The sequence below is a fragment of the Pempheris klunzingeri genome, chromosome 17 (assembly GCF_042242105.1).
Source record: "Pempheris klunzingeri isolate RE-2024b chromosome 17, fPemKlu1.hap1, whole genome shotgun sequence".
Classification (NCBI taxonomy): domain Eukaryota; kingdom Metazoa; phylum Chordata; class Actinopteri; order Acropomatiformes; family Pempheridae; genus Pempheris; species Pempheris klunzingeri.
Genome location: NC_092028.1, coordinates 8,142,624 through 8,160,887, shown reverse-complemented (window position 1 = coordinate 8,160,887; position 18,264 = coordinate 8,142,624). Strand labels below are relative to the sequence as shown.

At 40.7% G+C, this 18,264-nt stretch overlaps 1 protein-coding gene across 1 annotated transcript; it reads right to left on the bottom strand.

The window, feature by feature from the left end:
• Positions 1-3,450: 3,450 nt before the first annotated feature.
• LOC139216839 (homeobox protein Dlx4a-like) lies at positions 3,451-16,829 on the bottom strand. The gene is made up of 3 exons (XM_070848070.1): positions 16,233-16,829; positions 12,959-13,155; positions 3,451-4,204 (listed from the first exon to the last, which is right to left on the bottom strand). The coding sequence occupies exons 1-3, from the start codon at positions 16,558-16,560 to the stop codon at positions 3,962-3,964; spliced, it is 768 nt and encodes a 255-aa protein (XP_070704171.1). The 5' UTR covers positions 16,561-16,829; the 3' UTR covers positions 3,451-3,961.
• Positions 16,830-18,264: the final 1,435 nt, after the last annotated feature.

The window sequence follows — 18,264 nt, the reverse complement described above, 5'->3', positions numbered from 1 at the left end:
AATATAATCTGTCACTGTGTGTCATACGGTTGGCCACTAGGCGAGGGCAGAGAGAGGCGCACACCGATGAATCGAATACTTATCAGTTGATTAAATCCATTGAAAGAGAGATGTTTTATCATCGTTTTAGGTGAAATGACATCTGGTGCTCAGGGTGATCACGTGCTGTAACGCACTGGGGGGATTTCAGGGTTCAGCCTTGCTGACTGAGGAGGGTCACTGCTGGCTGGTAATGCTACCTGTAAGCAGACGCTACAGGGTGCTAATGCTACAAACGAAGTGGGTCCAAGCATCAGTAGTGAAATGGAACCACGTATAGCTACTCAAGTGCTGCTCTTACTGTATGTACAGATTCCAGGTACTTGTACTTCACTTGAGTATTTACAATCTTATACTTCTACTCCCCTACTTCTCAGAGTCAGATATTGTTCTTTTATACTCCACCACATTTGAAACATACTTATCTACTGTTATTGTTATTTTACAGTTTCTGTGATTTTGAATTTGTCTGGCAAACTGAAGGAGAAAAATGTTCCGTTATGGTTTCCTCCTACTTTGACCTCATACAATATGATGCATTGCTGTAGATGAAACCACCAAAAGGTTTATAAAGCAGTTAACATTAGTGCAATCTTAAACATCTATAGCAGAACAATGCAACATATTCACTGATGCAACAGCAATATTACACAGGCAGGGACAGGGACTATTTTACTGCATTAGTACATTTTTCTGACAATATTTAGGTACTTTAACCCAAGTAAGGTATTTAACGGAGGAATGGAGTATTTTCACAGTGTGGTATTAATACTTTTCACTGCCCATGACATATAATGGGCTGCTGGAAGCATTTACAGATCATTCTGAGAACAAATATCACAGTGATCCTTTGTGAGGATCTGGAGTTTCAATACCATGATGTTTAGCCATGATAGAGCTCGAGCCTCTAGGCTAGTATACAGACCACCTACACAGCTCATTATTTTTTACTAGCCCCATCGTTTCATCCCCTTTTTTTACCAGCTGCAATGAGTGTGTTAAATTTGCAAACAAACCTTTTGCTCTGAACATGAAGCGCCCTGAGATGATTATATGACGATAGCAGTGATGTATAGCATGACACTGTGGTGTTGTGCTGTTTCACTTCACACTTCAGAAGTGCAAGAGACTTTTAAACCTGCAGTGTGGCCGTGCAACAACGCCTCTGTCTGCCAGGAAAAATGATTTTATCACCTTTTAAGACACACAAATGCAAGCAAATTCTCTCAGACACGCACCTTATATTATCATGGCCTTTTGTTCTCACATTAAACTGCACCTGAAGGTAATTTGGCAAGTTTTCTTTTGTCCATTTGACCAGTCAAAGCAGTGACTTGAATGTTGGGTTACTCTAGTGAAGTAATGGAATATACTGTGAGTACTTGAAAAAGAAAAAAAAAAAACACAGAAGAAAATGACCTCCAAAAGGAGTATTTAATTAAACCCCAGAAGAAGAATAACCTAACCACAAGCAGCATCATACAGAAATGTAGGAATGCATTTTTGTAACATTAATTCCACGGATCAATTTGTTGTGAAAGGATTAGCTCTCAGTAATCCAGTTTGATGTAATCCACTACTTCCTAGTCTTTTCCTTTAGGGCCCCGAGGCAGAGGGATATTCCCTTGACTGACAATTACAGATAATTACAGCGTCGGAGTGAAAGCTTTATTTAACAAGCTGTGTCCTAAATTACCTATAATTGACGTGGTCATTTTATAAAATCATTGACGATGTTTGACGACTCTTTTTGCTTTTCCAGATGTTTGTAGGGCGAAAGACGTGACCCGCTTCTTCTGATTTACGACTTTAGAGAAAATGGCTGCGGGCCACTGGGGCACACAGAGACCTTACACTGAGAGGGAATATGTTATTCTAGCAATACATTACTGAAGCCTCTGTCTGTTAAAGGTGCAAAAACAAATTATTTCCACTGTTGGATGTAAGTTAAATAAAGAAAGTCAAATAGGGGGGCATTGATCACTGGATTTGATTTATTTCAACTAACATAGTGTAACCTGACCCTGAGCCAATATATTATCAGCAAAATATTACTTCAGGATTTTAAGAGGTTGTTGAACAAATTCCAGTCAACGGATCAAGAAACAGGAATCATGAAACTGAAGTTCACGAGGAGTTTCCCACTTTAGAAGGTTGCAAAAGAGGAAAAGAAAAAGTGTTGGGATGAATGTAAACTGACGGCAGCCATCACTATAATGTACTGGATAATAAAAGAAAATAAATGTCTAATTAGAGTGACGGGCAACATCATTTAAATTTGGTCAAATGATGGCAAAATCAACACATTAGTCTCAAATGACCAGGTGTAATCTTTTATACATATGTCATTTCAAATACATTTCTGGTATTTTCTTTTTGGCTTAATCTTTTAACTATTTCAGACCTTTTACTATAATGAAAAAATATATATAAAATCTGACTCATACAACGAAGTAGAATGAAGTGTCCACTCAGTGCCTATTTTCCATATCCCCCCCTCGTTGGTACTGTCATTAACCGTTTCATAATGGCTCTTTCACGTCTATTAGCCACACAGAACATTAATGGTGTTACACCCTGTCAGAATTTATAACACACACACACACAATGGTCGGAATCAAGAGAAATGTTCTTCTTTTCTTTAGTTCTGCTCACAAACCGAAGGGTCCTTTGAATCAGTACAGTTCCATAAGGAACAATTATTAAGACGCCCTGAAGAACCCTTTATGTTACACATATACCTGTCCAACTGTAGCACACTGAAAAGACAGGAAAAAAAAAAACCCTGAAATGTCCAGAAACAGAGATGCAGGGCTGGAAATACATTTGGGTTGTAGCTTTATCAAAAAAGGGTTTTGCAGGCAGAGCTGCTCTGGAGGCAGAAGTAACTTGACTGGCTGTATTAAAGTGAGACTGTGTTAAGTCTTGTGAGAAGTAACACACTCTCACAAACGAACCCTTTCTCTCTTTAGTAAACTCAGGGGTTGTCATGGACGAGCAATCAGGTTATGGTAACTTAAGTTAGCTAATGTTTGCTTTGGATATTTTATGATATTTGCTCTGAGTCTGTTTGCTGACTTTCTTACTCTAATCTACTGCTGCTGTAAAGCTACATTTTGGCATTTACCATTATTTACCATTATTCTGTATATTAGAAGTGCACATGGTAACTGCTACAGCATTTTCTCACCCGCATTCCACAAAGACCCTCCTCTGATTGGCTGGTCACAAGGTAGCCCCACCTTAATGCAGACACTGCTTTATCGTCTATTTTAGTCTAAATTAGAACTGTTATTTACAAAATGAACATCATGCTGTGTTGAAGAAGACTTGAAACTAATGACTGAGACCATAAACTTATTAACCTATATAAAGGTATGTTTACTGAGCTACAAATCCCATTAGAAATAAGATCATATTCTCATAGACTTCCATACAATCGGACTTCTGTTTGGAGCCAGTGATGTCACCCTCTCTTGGCCAATAGAAAGAATACAGGTTTAATGCACTCTTGCATTTGTTTCACTTTTCAGACCTGGAAGCTACATCCACTTCTCCTATAAAGTTAATGCTGGAGGCCAAAGTGGGTGCTCTGCAAAAGTAACACAGTCTCACTTTAAATCTACACAATTTTCAAAGTAGCAAAATAGCAAACACTTGGAAAAGCATATGGAGTGCTTGGCTTTGTGTGGCATCAAATTATCTCTCAGCTCTAAAATCCTTTAAACAGTTTAACCACTGACCTTGACCTAAATGAACTGAGCCACAAAATCTTTTCACTACAATTAATGGCTGCCAGATCTATTATTTTTGCCTCCAGAGCGGCTCAGACTCTTAACAATGCCTCTGCTCGTCACAGCTCCAGAGAACTTGCTGGTATAAATCCGTTATTTGTCCTGGAAGCGCTGCGTCCTCCTGTCTGTCACATCATCTGAGTCCTCGGGATGGAGTCCTGCTGGTGTCCTGGGTACCAGTGAGCAAAATTGTTCATGTATCCTCCAGAGTGCACCGGCGCGCCTTTGGCAGCCATGCTGATGTCCCACAGGGAGCACGGGGAGGAGGAGGACGGCGGTGGGGGGGCGAGGTGGTCTCCCTCAGGTCCACAGGGCCCGTTCTTCATGATCTTCTTGTATTTGGATCGTTTGTTTTGGAACCATATTTTCACCTGAGCGACAAGTAAAAGGGAAAGCATTAATAATAATAGTAAATAAAATGTATGCACCTCATTAGGTCAATGCCACACAATGGGAAAAATACTCACTGTGGGTGTAACTCTGCATAAATGGTGCCTTAAGTTTGATACTGTTTGGTAAAGGGGAGGCAAGAAATAAATGGGGAGAGTCGACTGCAACAAAGGTTCCTCGTCCCCAACCAGACTAAAACTGTGGACCCTGTGATTATATGGTCCAAACCAGGAAGCAACTCTTACTGAGCTGTGATGTGTTTTTAGGTCGTGGGCCAGTGAATGTATTGTACACTGAAGAGTTATCACTGAGCAACGTATTCTGGTCCATCAGTTCGTGAAGTTCTCTTTTTAACAGAAATATGATTTGACAACCTTTTTGCATGTTTAAAATGAGATGAGGCCAAAGCGACATAAAAAGTACTTCAGAACTCAGAACAAACTGTATTAGTATTCTTGTGAGAAAATAGTGCTAAAATAACAATTGTGAAAGATAGACAGATGAACAAGTTAATAATAATAATGCAGCCTTATTCATTGGCTAACATTAGCGTTATGGCTGTGCCAGTAAGGTTAGCTAACATACCCTTAAACTTAAATTCTTGAAAGAGACCAATTTGAGGACTAATTGCATTCACAATCCCACTGAGAATTAGACAAGAAGTAGCAACAGGTGAACTAGAAGAAGCTATGAAAACATGCAGGCTCAGACAATGATGGTTATCTAACATTAATGCACCATTATCAAGTGCCGTGCTGAACGTGGATGTGGATGTTTCGTGGTTCGAGTTTGTTGAACACATATTACGACATTCACGTTTTAGCTGCTCCTCTAAAGTTAAACCCAGCAAGTGAGCAGTTTTGTCAACAAATGCGCGAATCCATGAACACTGAAATATATATAATATAATATAACAGAGAAGTTTCAGTGAGATACTGAGAGACAACAACCGAAATGAATATTTTAAATATTTAAAGTGATAAAAAAAATACCATAACTTCTGATGAAGTCGTACTACAGGTATTGCATACCAACCACAGGTGCACCGCTGTGAGAGATAAAATGCCATAAAGAAGCCAACGCCTGTGGCAACAATGAGCCAAACAGATGAATGATTCATTAAAGCTTAACAAAATGCCGGTAATATCATTGACAGAAACATAATTACAGTCAGCTTGCTTACAATAACGTGACTGTAGCATTGACTACCACGGACACTGGCCCTGCTGGAATATCATGGTGGTACCACAGGGTACGGTTATTGTAACACTGTGATTCCTATAGACACATGGTCAGTCGAATATAGGCTGATGACATGATCACAACATATGAGGTGTAACATTAAAGTAAAGAGTGTTAAATGGAGTCCAACACTGATGCACTGCTTTAAGAAATGATACCATCCAAATTATAAAGCATATTAATTCCTTTGAACATGTCATGCAGCAATCCCATGATGACAATATTGTGTAAGTGTGAGAATAATAGGGACTCAATACTCGAATATCTCAAGATGTTGAGTTCAGCATCACTTCAATCATTTTTCTGTGGTTGGAGATGATTCAGTTGAGTTGGTGTTTCCAGCATGCTTGCAAATTGAGCATCAAATTACAAGAAAATGCCTCTCGGGCAACCTGTCAGCTTAGCGGGAACAAATGAATCATAAATAATTACACATAGTCAGTGAAGAATACTTTTGTCTCAAACAGGTTTTTAACTGTGCCGAACGGCCAAAGGACCGGCGCTGCGAAGAGAAAAAATCGCTGGGCGGCAAAAGAGGAGAGAAAGATAAAAGAGAGAGGAAAAGAAGAGAAAACAGTTTTGGCGCTGAAGTTGTTTTCTCCTCCATGCTGACAGTCCTGGGAATTATTACCCAGGGATTTTATGGGTATTTATGAAGATGGTTGAAGTGGTTTATGGAAGATATTTGATTCTATAAAAAAATCTCATTTCAGACTGGTCTAATTGACTCTAAATATGTGGAAAAAATGATCCCTTTGCCCAATAATCAAAAAGGCACCCAGCTTTTCACACCCAGCATTCATCTCAAACAGCCAAGAAGTCATGCAGAGTGGAACTTGACATTTAATTTGATCTCTATTGTTCCAGCGTATCTGCTGACGTCAATCACAGCCCGTTAGAGCTTAGTATGGTGGCAAATGCGTAAAATTAAGCTATCACTCCATAAATCTGCAAACCGTTGCAATTATACACCACATGATGCAGCAATTCAGAAATTAACTTGCAGTTGAGTTAATTTGACTACAATCAAAAGGGAAAGTTACGTCTGAAATCTGATGAACTTAGCTGTCCTTGCAGTAGTTATAACCATGCTTAAAGAGCAACTTGCAGGTACAATTTTTTCCTGACATATATATATTTAACCTGAAAATGAGTATTTTTTCAAGGGTAATGCAGGATTTAATATGTTTTACAACATATAAGGGCAGAAATTCAGAGGAGAAAGTGGCCGCTTTCTGCAAAGCTCCTAAAAACGCTCTTTTTCCCCCAGAAACTCGTCATAAGACGTAACATAAGGGAGTCGCTGCCTACTGCAGTAGGAGGAGGTAGTGAGTCTGAGCGGCCTGTTACAGTGAGCTGGTGTGTTTTCAGTAGGTTTTAGTGGTATTTCGCCACATATCATCATCTGATAGTCCACAGTTTTCCCAGCAGGAAAAGGAGCTGCTGGCTTTGTGCATGTGTGCGTTTAGTGCAGGAGAGGAAACGGGACTCGAGAGTTTTATCACTGAAAGCTGCTGCTGCTGCTCCTTCAGCGCACACAGCAGCTTCTGATTCTGCTGCAGCGGCAGGCGGAGACAGACTCAGCTCCCCCAAAACGTGCTCTGTGCACCGCAAGTCTGGTTTTCTAACTTTTGCTAACTTCCAAATTGTCAGCACAATGATTTCAGCAATGAGAAGCAGCGTGGGACACGTAGTAATTGTAATCAGGCAGCGATCTTTCTCTCTCTCTCCCTCCCTCCACCCCTCCTGCTGTGACGGTAGAGCACCGTAAAACGCCACATAGCTGTGGAGTTATATCAGGCATTGTGACACGCGATACGAGCTGATCGTAGCGCCTTACTTTCTGTTATGGTGACGTATCAACACTCCAACAAACCTGACACATGACAGCAAACTTTACAGTGCTGTGATGTGAACACAGCCTTAGCTGTAGCCCAGAGATATGTACGTGTAGGGTTTTTCAATCTATAAGCTGATGCCCATCCCTCCCCCAGGCACCTGCCCAGTTCTCCTCTGGTTCTCCTCATACCACAACTCAGTTCCTCTTCTCTGACTGTTATTCCTTCCAGCCCTCGTCTGCATCTGATCTCTTGGACACCCAACAGGCTCATCATTATACGGCTGTGGTCCGTCATAGTCGTATGAATAAATATTTACAACCTCCTCAGTATTAGAATTAGCCTCAGATCCATTTCTATTCTATTAATTTCTATTGTGTAACTCTACCGCTCTCCCTTATGTTACGCCGCTTCTGGTTTGGCTTCTTCACTGTGATTCCACAGTCACTGTAGGGAATATGTTGGTATATTTTTAGGAAAAATATTGTTACACATTGATTGGATGGGATCTCTAACCTGCAAGTTGTAATCTAGAGACGAATATAATGCCTGGAGTATAATGATTACCTGGAGTGTTACACCACTGTGGTAACTCATGGATGAAAACCTAAAGTGAGTTGTGGAGCGAAGCTTATGAGCCAAGCAGTCAATCAACAGCACGTTAAGTTAATGCAGCCTCAGTGAGAGGATTTCTGCTGTAATTATTGGTTTCATATTCCAGCAGCAACATGGAGCTGACAGCTTCCCTGAGAGCGCGACTAATGACACCGACATTAGCGGAGGAGGGTGACTGAGAGGCAGGCCAGGTGCCACTGACTGTGTGTGTGTGTGTGTGTGTGTGTGTGTGTGTGTGTGTGAGTGTGTACAGTATGTGCCTGAACGTGATACACTGAAGCAAAGCTCGCAGTGTGTGTCTGCATATTCTTGAATATTCTTGAATACTGGGCGAAAATAGCTTATCCGTGTGGATTTTTAGAAATAAAAGGCTTCCATTTGGTGGCTGTATGGACAGGGTGTGTGTGTGTGTGTGTGTGTGTGTGTGTGTGTGTGTGTGTTTGAGACAGAAAAATGTAAGAACTGTGCTACGTGCCATTTCTCAGCTGCGTCTGGGAACATTAGAGATTTAGATGGAAAGTGGTCAGTGGTTGGCTGCTGGCCTAATGGCATGAAGGCAGGATAGAGATGTGGTGTATGATCACTATCTGTAAGTGTGTGTGTTTTTGTTTCCGTCTGTGTATGTGTATGAAAAATGCACACAATGCACATATGTTTGAGTGGACGCATGGGTGAGTGTGCACTGTGCATGCTGTGTGTGTGTTTGTACGGCTACAGACACACACACTAACTGCAGCTGACTGAGAGAGACATGACTGTGTGTTTCTGTTTACCGTGTCACTACCATAGGAGGAAAACAAGCCTGCGTTTAATATATAATCTTTTCCCACATAAGCCCATATTTACAACAATAACGTTTAATGCAGCTCTAATGAAGAGATGAGTAAAGAGCTAAATTGAAATTAGCTGCTCTTCAAATGTAAAGATATGAAAGTATGAATATTCCTGAGAAAAACACATTAACTTTTGCCTGTAATTGGTATTGTGCCGTAAGATTGCTACACTCAGGTCACTTCAAAGCCAAGTCTACCACAGTGGCTGTACTCAGTATTATAGTAGAACTTAACGCACAGTGGCCCAGAATACTTTTTCCCATACACAATCACTGGAAGGAGAATGACTGTATAAAGATGAATTTATTTATTTTTTTGTCACTGGGTGTCACAAAACCCCCTAAATAATGTTGATCTAGTCAAATTAAATTCAGATGATTTCATTATTTTACCTCATTGATGTCTGTGGGGAACCAATAGGAAGTCACCCGGCTCGGTCAGAGGAAGTTTATATTAAATAATAAGAGAAGGACTGCATTGTGCATGTTCCCGATACTTTCAGAGTAATTAATGTGTTCCCAACTGGAACACGGACTCCAGAAATATCCTTAGTTCCTTTCTGGCCCAGAGTGTGATGAAAGGGTTGATACCACGCCCATGTATGTCCAATAAATATAATGTTACATTCTGCAGCTGGTTAGCTTAGCTTAGCATGTCCAAAGATCACGAAATCCACCTATCAGCGTCTCTAAAAGAGCAACACGTTCAGCGTGTTACCTCACTGACACTGACATGCTACGTCATGTTTGTTTAATCTGTCCACAATCCAAAGTGGGAAAGCAAAAGGTTGCATTTTTACAGGAGCTTATGTGCTGGACTGTTCTGCGGCTGGGAGCAGTGACTGGAGTGGTTGCCTGTCATAAAGTCCTAATGTTAAACTGAAACATTTGTTAGCAGGCAAACTGTGGGGAAACCTCTTTGTAGCTTCGCTCCATCTAAAAAAAAAAAAAAGCTCTAGTAGACACTGACTTGACACTGACACTGAGGGAAAAAAGGTAAAGGAAAAGCACTTGGTTATAAAAACACCTGCGTTCTTTATCCCGAGCCTACAGAAATGTTTCTGAATTCCTAACAGTACAGCCAGATAACCTTTAATTGCACTCTTATGATTATTCTCATTATTATGACCCTCTGTAATGCCAGAGCCGCCTATTACTCCTCATTAACAGAGGAAAATAAAAACAGAATGTTGGCCAGGCTGACAAAGAGCCAGAACTCTACTGATCCATGTAATCCTATAGAGCTCAGTAGTAATGACGATCACTACTAGAGACTATTAGAGACTAACTTCATCACCTCCTGCCCTCAACAGGCTTGGTTCTCTGGCTTCTATGGATCGCTGCTGTGGATCGTCAGCCGCAGCCATTTTTTACTATAATTAGTCATGTTATTATTCATATATTAACTATTGCCATGTCATTCACCGTTACCATATTGATCATTATTAGTGATACTCCTATCATCAGTGATATAGTTACTATTTTTATGGTTGTTTGCCGTGCATCTCCTCTCCAACCCCCCCCAACCACCTTCTCTCTTGAATTCTTAATTTTGAATAGTTGGGTCTCTCTCTTAATTAATTAAACATTTGTTATGAATTTAAATAAAGATTAATCAATTGGTTGATTATTAATAACTGATATCAGAGTGCAATGCAGTCCGTCAGAGCCCACTTTCCCTGATCCAAAACACCTCAGTGAATATACACAGAGGAAGGTAATCATGCATGTGAGCATGACTTGCAGGAGACCACATTCAAAACCACTGTGCCACTACAAAAGGCAAAGACAAATGAACAGATCATCTTTTACTCCCAGTGCAAACATAGCTGCAGCCGTTAATTCATACAGGATTAGGACAGTTCATCTGATGATATCAGCTGCCTGTGTGTGCTCAGTACACACATACGCAAACACGCATGTATCATATTTCAAATGAGATATTCCCAAACAATTTTTCTCCAGTTGGACACCTTATCAGTCCTCAAACCTTTCCTTTTCACCTGTTCCACATGTGTAATGTATCTTTAATAATAGTACACAGAGCTTTATATAAAAAACCTCATTTTACTTCCTGGCACAAAGCTGCACCTTTATGTTCCTGCTGATTATAATCCCAGCCAGGATGGTAACAGCTCTAAATAACAGTGGTCATGCATTACATACTGTATGTGTGCATCCTTTAAACATTTAGGAAAGGTTCTTCCAGTGAAAGACTAAATTTCTGACGATGTCATAGGATTCATTTACATTATAAGGACACTGCCTTACAAAGGCAAACATGCAGTAACTTGCTTGGTCAAAGGCTTGAATCTGCATTTTTGACACATGCTTTACTGTGTGAAATATTATGTTACTATGTGAAATGTATTATGTCATTGAAATGTATAATTTCTGTGAAAACAGTTTTTTTTTTTAAATTTGCAGTAACAGAGCTAAAAACCAAGCCAAAGCTAAAACTAGATTCCCTGGCTCTTATCTATAACTAACATAGCCATTTGAATGAGAGGACAAATTCAGAGTTTTAATTAAACGAAGCAGCAGCTGTATTCAGTTGTTATAAAGAAAGAACTCTACAGCTAACTTGCCCAGCTTGATCTCAGTCGCTGCCATCTTAGCTTTTGACAAGTGGAATTCATGTGAATGGTTTGTTTATTGTTCCTTTAAGTTACATATCAAAACTATGAAACAATTAAGTAATGAATTATATCGATGTCAATATAGGCTTATTATGCCTGTCACAGTAAACAGACAGACTCTTGCCATTCCTAAACTATGGACTGTAAATAATCAAGATAAAGTTTTTCTTTTTAACAAACTAGTTCAAATGGACAGGAAGGCTGAAAGGGCATATTTTTTTGAATTCTGCAAAGGAGCAATAAAATATTTACATTTTTCAGGTATTATGTAAATGCAATTGACGTGATTTCTGTCATAAAATCCAGTCCCAATATTTAAAACCATTTATTGCCAACTGTGTTTAGAGCAAATATCAGAGGTTTAAACAGCTTGGATAAGAGTTGAATCGCTATTGTTTAATATCAATGGAGTGTGTGAGTGTTGTGGATCATTATTAATTCCGAGCCGTCCAATAAAAATGCAAGATGGTTTTCAGATGTTCGTTCTGGTCAAAGTACCGGCATTTAAAAAAAACTGGCTTAAAAAGCATCACTTGTTCAAGCACTGCAGCATCCAACGTGGGTTCACTGACTTCATGGGACAGACAAAATGGCCGCCTTAAGGCTTTTATTTGCCTGTGACTGCACGTGTGTGTGTGTGTGTGTGTGTGTGTGTGTGTCTGAGAGACAGACAAATAAAAAGTATTGAAAGGGAAAAATGAAAAGTGGCAAAAAAAGTTTCATTATAACCTCGGGTGCAGACAAATAAATGTACATCCACAGTTACACTCAACACACACACACACACACACACACACACACACACACACACACACACAGGCTCTATTTGTGGAAATTTGTGACCTGTTGTCTGACCCTGTTTTGTTATCATCAGTTTCATGTCCTTTGCATTGTGATTTCATGACAAATGATCCGTGACTAAACTTCATGTGACATTTTAGTTTATCTGAATACATGCCAGTATGTAATTACACACGGGAGCGTGCAGTGACACCGGTTAAAAAGAATGTAACAGTGCCTATTTGGGTTCTTACGTTGGTCTTGTTGCCCCTGCACTGTGAACCAATGGACGCTTTAATTACATATCTACAGAAACAATAATAATAATGTATTTTCCATTGAAAGAAAATGCATGTAGGTCTAGACGTTTTATTAATCTACCCATTCCAGTGACAGCTCAGGTGATTCCCTCACGAGCTACTTTAGAGGTGGAGGAGATTCACATCAATTAGAGAAATTAGCCAACAGTTAGTTCATATTGGAAATACACTACTGTCTACTCTTGTCATCACCGATATGTTCAGTTTTACCCTCATTGTTACCATATTTTTAAAGAAATCCCTGTATTAGTATTAAATATTAATTTTTTCAGTTGTTTTTATCATAAGGAAATGTATTTCTTTTTATTTTCATGCATCTTGAATTTAAAAAAGGCTAAAATAAGCTATTCTTATGAGATTTTATTGATTTTGAATGTGAAAGAGTGGCCATAGCCTATGTTGGCTTGTTTGGGTGTATTTCAGTGTGTGTGTGTGTGTGTGTGTGTGTGTGTGTTATCCACCACAGTACCTGGGTCTGCGTCAGGCCCAGTTTGGCCGCCAGGTCGGCCCTCTCGGGCAGGGCGAGGTACTGGGTTTGCTGGAAGCGCTGGTTGAGCGCCTGGAGCTGCAGGCTGGAGTAAATGGTCCGAGGCTTCCTGATCTTCTTCCCCTTCCCGTTCAGCCTCACCTCCCCGTTTTCTATCACCGCCGTGGGCTTCTCGTGTTCTGGAGGGGAGCAGAGTCAAATACCAAGATGGGAATTTCTGTGGGGACAGAGGTTTGGCCTTGGCATAGAGTAAGAGCAACACATTTGTCATATTTCACAGGAAATGTGTTCGCATTGTGAAAATATTTGAATAGTTTAACCGTGCACATAACCTTAAATATCTAAACGCAAAATGGAAAACATAGCATATAAGTGGACTAAAATACAAATGTTTAATGATGTTACAAAACACAAGCTTTACTGTGTGACTGTGTGACACAAAATCTTTACAAATTCTGTGAGAACATTTGTTGCTGAATTTAAGGCTGCTCAGGAAAGCAGATCCACAAACAAGGGTAGTGTTCAGTATTATGAAAATAATGAGAGAATCATAGTAATAATGAGTGTATAATGACTTTATGACAATGGATGCAGGTAAAAAGAAAAAAAAATCCTGTTTGTCCTCTTCCAGAGCCGTTTGGTTTACATGAGAGCTGAGCTTCTCTGCCTCTTCTTTCTTCATTCGACTAGTGTATGTTCGCCCACGCTGATCTTTGTTATGACATGAGCTTATAGCCTGCAGTGGCAGGAGAGAACAGCTGCGAAAGGCCGAGGCCCCACAAGATGTTCAGATTCTGTTACAGAGCCGCAGCTCAGCAGAGACGAGCGCATCAACGGCGGAGAGGAGAGAGCGATATTCAAAAGAAAAATGTAAAAGAGTGTAAATTTCCAACTACCTCGACTGGATTTGAACCTTTGCAATTTGTTGAAATTGGCTTCACATTATTGGTTGGGGTCCCACAGACTCCAGGTCTCTATATGAAATAATAACTAATGTAAAATCAGGCATTTTTTCCCCTTTTAAATGTTTTTTTCTCTATTTTTTTCCAAATGTATTGATGTGGTAACCCTTTACTTGCGGACCTGAACATTTGATAAAAATGAGAATCTGCAGAAATAACCAAAAAGCGCTGTTAGTTCATTTTTTAAAATATGTTATATGGACTATGTGTGAACAAATATACACCCGTTTTGTTTTCTCAAGCTCTGCGGCATGCTGTCCTACAGAGTGACTGTGTTTGTGCTCGACCTCGTAGAAACAAACTGTTACAAAAGCCCAATAGAAAAAGAGAAATGTAATTACACTTATTTGGGAATTGTGCTGCATACAAAGTTCCATCAACACCAATCGCAGATACAAAGAATATGAAAATCCATTGAATGAAACCAGCAGACAGAACTAATGTGTCAATGTGTCATCACTTCAGAGTCATGTTTATATGCAATTGTCATATAATTAGGACATTCCATGAAGTCTAATGCTGATAAAACAGTGTTTCCGGGGTCAGTCCGTTCACCGGCAAACACAGCACAGCAAGTTTTCTTTAAATTGTAATATAACTTTATTTAGACATGATATAGAGGCAGGCTGATGATGTGGGGCTCACACACACTATCCTATTTGTACTGTAAAATCAATGTCAATGCAAAAGTTGGGATAAAAATCACTTTACATGTATAAAGACTGTGTTCTAGTTTTATTTCTTTTTTCCTGCTGCATTTGTGTGTAGAAATAGTGGAACCATATTTTTGTATGATAATATTTCGAATGATTGTCACTAAATATTAGTGCACTTTTAGCGCTGCTAGTTTGCCTTCCTGAAACATTTAGAAATGAATCAACAAAACTGAGCTGAGTGTGTGCGGCAAAAAGGATACCGTGCATGTGAGGTAGAGAAAGAAAGAAAGAAAGAAAGTGACCGCCTTGGCACAAAAAATGTGTTTGTCTGCAGTCAAATATTTCTTTTTTTGAATGTGTTTAGACATGTACATGTATTATTATTATTATGATCATTATTATTATTATTGTGATCATTATTATTATCAGTAGGATATGATCAGACTCTACATCTGTTAACAATAATGGAACAGATATGATGTTTGACAAATAGCCACTTCAGCCTGCAGTAAAGTATCCTGCTCTTCTCCACAGCCATGATGTGCCATATAAAATGAGTGGATTACATGAATGTAACATCTTTCATTTTAGTTTTCTCAGTGCAAGCTGGATATCTACAACACACACATCAGTAAATACACATTATACACAGAACATACCTTTGTGTAAAACTCTGCAATCTGCTGTCTACAGGGCTGCATTTATCTCAAGGGGTCTGCAGTGAGTTGGTTTAAAGTATGAACACGACAACCACAAAATAAATGTTTAGAACTAATGTTGTATTGATTTGAGCTAAAATAATTCTTGTTATTTTATTGAAACGACATTTAAAGCTATGACACACGGAGGACATTTCGTTTAAATCTAATAGAGCAATTATTTTTTGGCAATCCAGTCATGTGGGGTAATAATACTAATAATAATACTAATAATAATAATTATCAGTGTGTGGCAGCGCAGGCAGCAGACAGGGTGGATGTTATTTGGGAGATGATGGTTTGGGTTTGGAGAGCGCGCAGCTCGCGGACCGCAGCGGGACACCACAGGGCCGGTGTCGGCTGCTTCTTGTGGAGAGTCCCACAGTCTGTGCAGGCCTTAAACTCATCTCCAGTCCAACCCCAAAGTACACTGAACACGACGCTGTGGCCGACCTGTGTGTGGATCCAATTATTGCGCTCCGCTGTGGTTTATTTTCATGTTTTTCAGACTATAGAGCCACTTTAATGGGCCTAAATTGGACATCTGAGGAGAATAACATTTTTATTTACTGCCTATTGATGCATTCAGTGTCTGTGACGGTGCGGACGGCATCGTTTTCACTTGATCGGCCACGTTGGTTTAAATTGAAGACAGCACACAGAATGATGAATGAAACACTTCTATCTCTGGAGCAGCGGGGAAAAATAAGCCACGACCTAATTAAATAAAAGGTTTTTTCTTCGCTTTTCTTTCTTTTCCTTTTTCCTTTTGTCTCAGATCTTTCAAGTCCAGCTCACCTGAAAATCAGTGGGATCGTTGTACCCACAAGACGCCACATGGTAAACACATTTGGTGACTGTGCAAACAGCAGATGCAGAGGGGGAGTGCAGACATGAATATTCCATATGTTTCCTATTCTAATGTCCTGCGTAAACCTACCCGCATCCTCCAGCCTGGTGTGTCCGAGCGCGCCGCCGTGACCCCCGTGCTGATAGGGCAGGTAGGCCCCGGGGTGGTGCGCGCTCACGGGGCTGTGATACGGCGGGTATCCCAGCGGGCGTCCGTACGAGGATGCGCCGGAGGAGAAGGGCCCGTCGTGCTGCGAGGGCCCGATGGCGTGAAGGCCGTGGACCGGGTAATGGTTGTGGGACAGGCCGGGGGAGGGCTGCTGGTGTCCGGGGTAGCCGTGGCCGCCGAACTCCAAAAACGCCGATTTGGACGGATCAGGCGGGACTAAAGTGTCCGATATAGAGCTCATAGTCATCATTGGGGTGAGGGGCAGTGATGAGGAGGGAAATAAGGAGAGTCGGCTATGACCTCCGGGCGGGGGTCATCGTAGAGAAACCCACCATCAAAGAGACTTTCAGAGAAGTGTTTCACTTTCCATGAAGCAGCAGCAGCCGCTTAGATTCTCAGTTACCTTCGACAAAGTCTGTGTATTCCTGCTGGAGGACGAAGCGGGCTACAGTGGCTCTGTCCTCCGCTACATCCCAGGTGAAGGCTCCAGGAACGTGACGCGCAGAGTTTAACACCATTGACACGGACAAGGCGCGCGACAGGCAACGTGCAGCCAAAGACGGAAGAAGAAGGGAAGAAAGAGAAGAAAAGAAACTCCGGTAAAAGAAAAAAAAAAAGCCTGTTAAAACGACTTAATTTCGAATGCGGTTATTTCCTTTTTCTCTCCGTCCACATCGACCCGTCCGCCGCTGGATTCCTGCTCCCGTGCTGTGCAGAGGCGCCTGGCAGCAGCAGAGAGGAGCTGAGAGTGTTCCTCCTCCTCAGTGCGCACTGTGCGCCTGCACTCTCCACATCTCCGTCTCCACTTGGCACACACACAGCGCGCTCATTGGCTGCAGCGCCGCGCCGTGTCACACAAATCAGAAGGAGCACCGGCGGTGGACCGGCTCCTGGCGGGTTTTGGCGGACAAGAGGCCTTAATGCCCACTTTTTAAAAAAAAAAAAAAAAGAAATGCTCCGCTCTGACGCTGAAATATAATTCCGCAAGTGTGAAATTCTGAACAAAGAATCACTTTTCGCGAGGTGAACGATTGACTAAATAAGCTGTAATTAAAGGCCGCCGGGTTATTGAAGTTAATACCTGACTGATAAAATAAAATAAATAACCCAACACATAAATAACCCAATAAATAAATAAATAATCCACCCAAGAAGGCAATAAAATCAGGGCTGATAACTGCTGAAATATGAGGTTCAATGAGATAAATTACAATACCAGGCTACCAGTCATCTGTGAGGAAGTGTCTCCTCTTGAATTTCATCATTCTACCTTTGCAAAATAATGCAAAAATTTAAAAAAGGTTTGAGGACGCACTTTTCAGGTTTAGATATCGAACAATAATAGTTTCTGAGGCCAGATAATATGTGCTCTGTGGCATAAACAGACAGCAAACTAAAAAATAATATATATGTTAAAAAAAAACAAAAAACTATTTCTAGGACAATAGCAGGTTGGCGCATGAGAGCCAGCGGCTTTCCAAAATAAAATTTCCTTCCTGTCTGCCAAGAGCAAAATAAGGCGGATCAGACCAAATTATCATCATAAGCTGCTGCTGAAAGGCCGCAGACCTTATTATCCAAATTATTTTTTATTAAACACACACTTACGCTGATCCACAACAATCCAGCGTCCAAAAAAAATCATATTGTTCTATTTTTTGTTTTCTCCTCTTTTTTCTTAACGTGATCAAGATCAGATAGATTTTACGCCAAAACAACACACACACACACACACACATGCGCGGACACTGAGGGCACCGCCTGTGGTCCCACACGAGGGACAATTACAACCAACATCGTCCTTCTAGAGAAACTCGAACCTTGTGATTTTGCCAGCAGAGGCTCGGACGCTGTAATTTCACTCAGCTCACGGTCATTACGCTCATCTGCGGTGGAAACCCCGGACTGTGGGGCTGCTCTCAAATGAAAAACCCTCAGCATTACGACATAGATA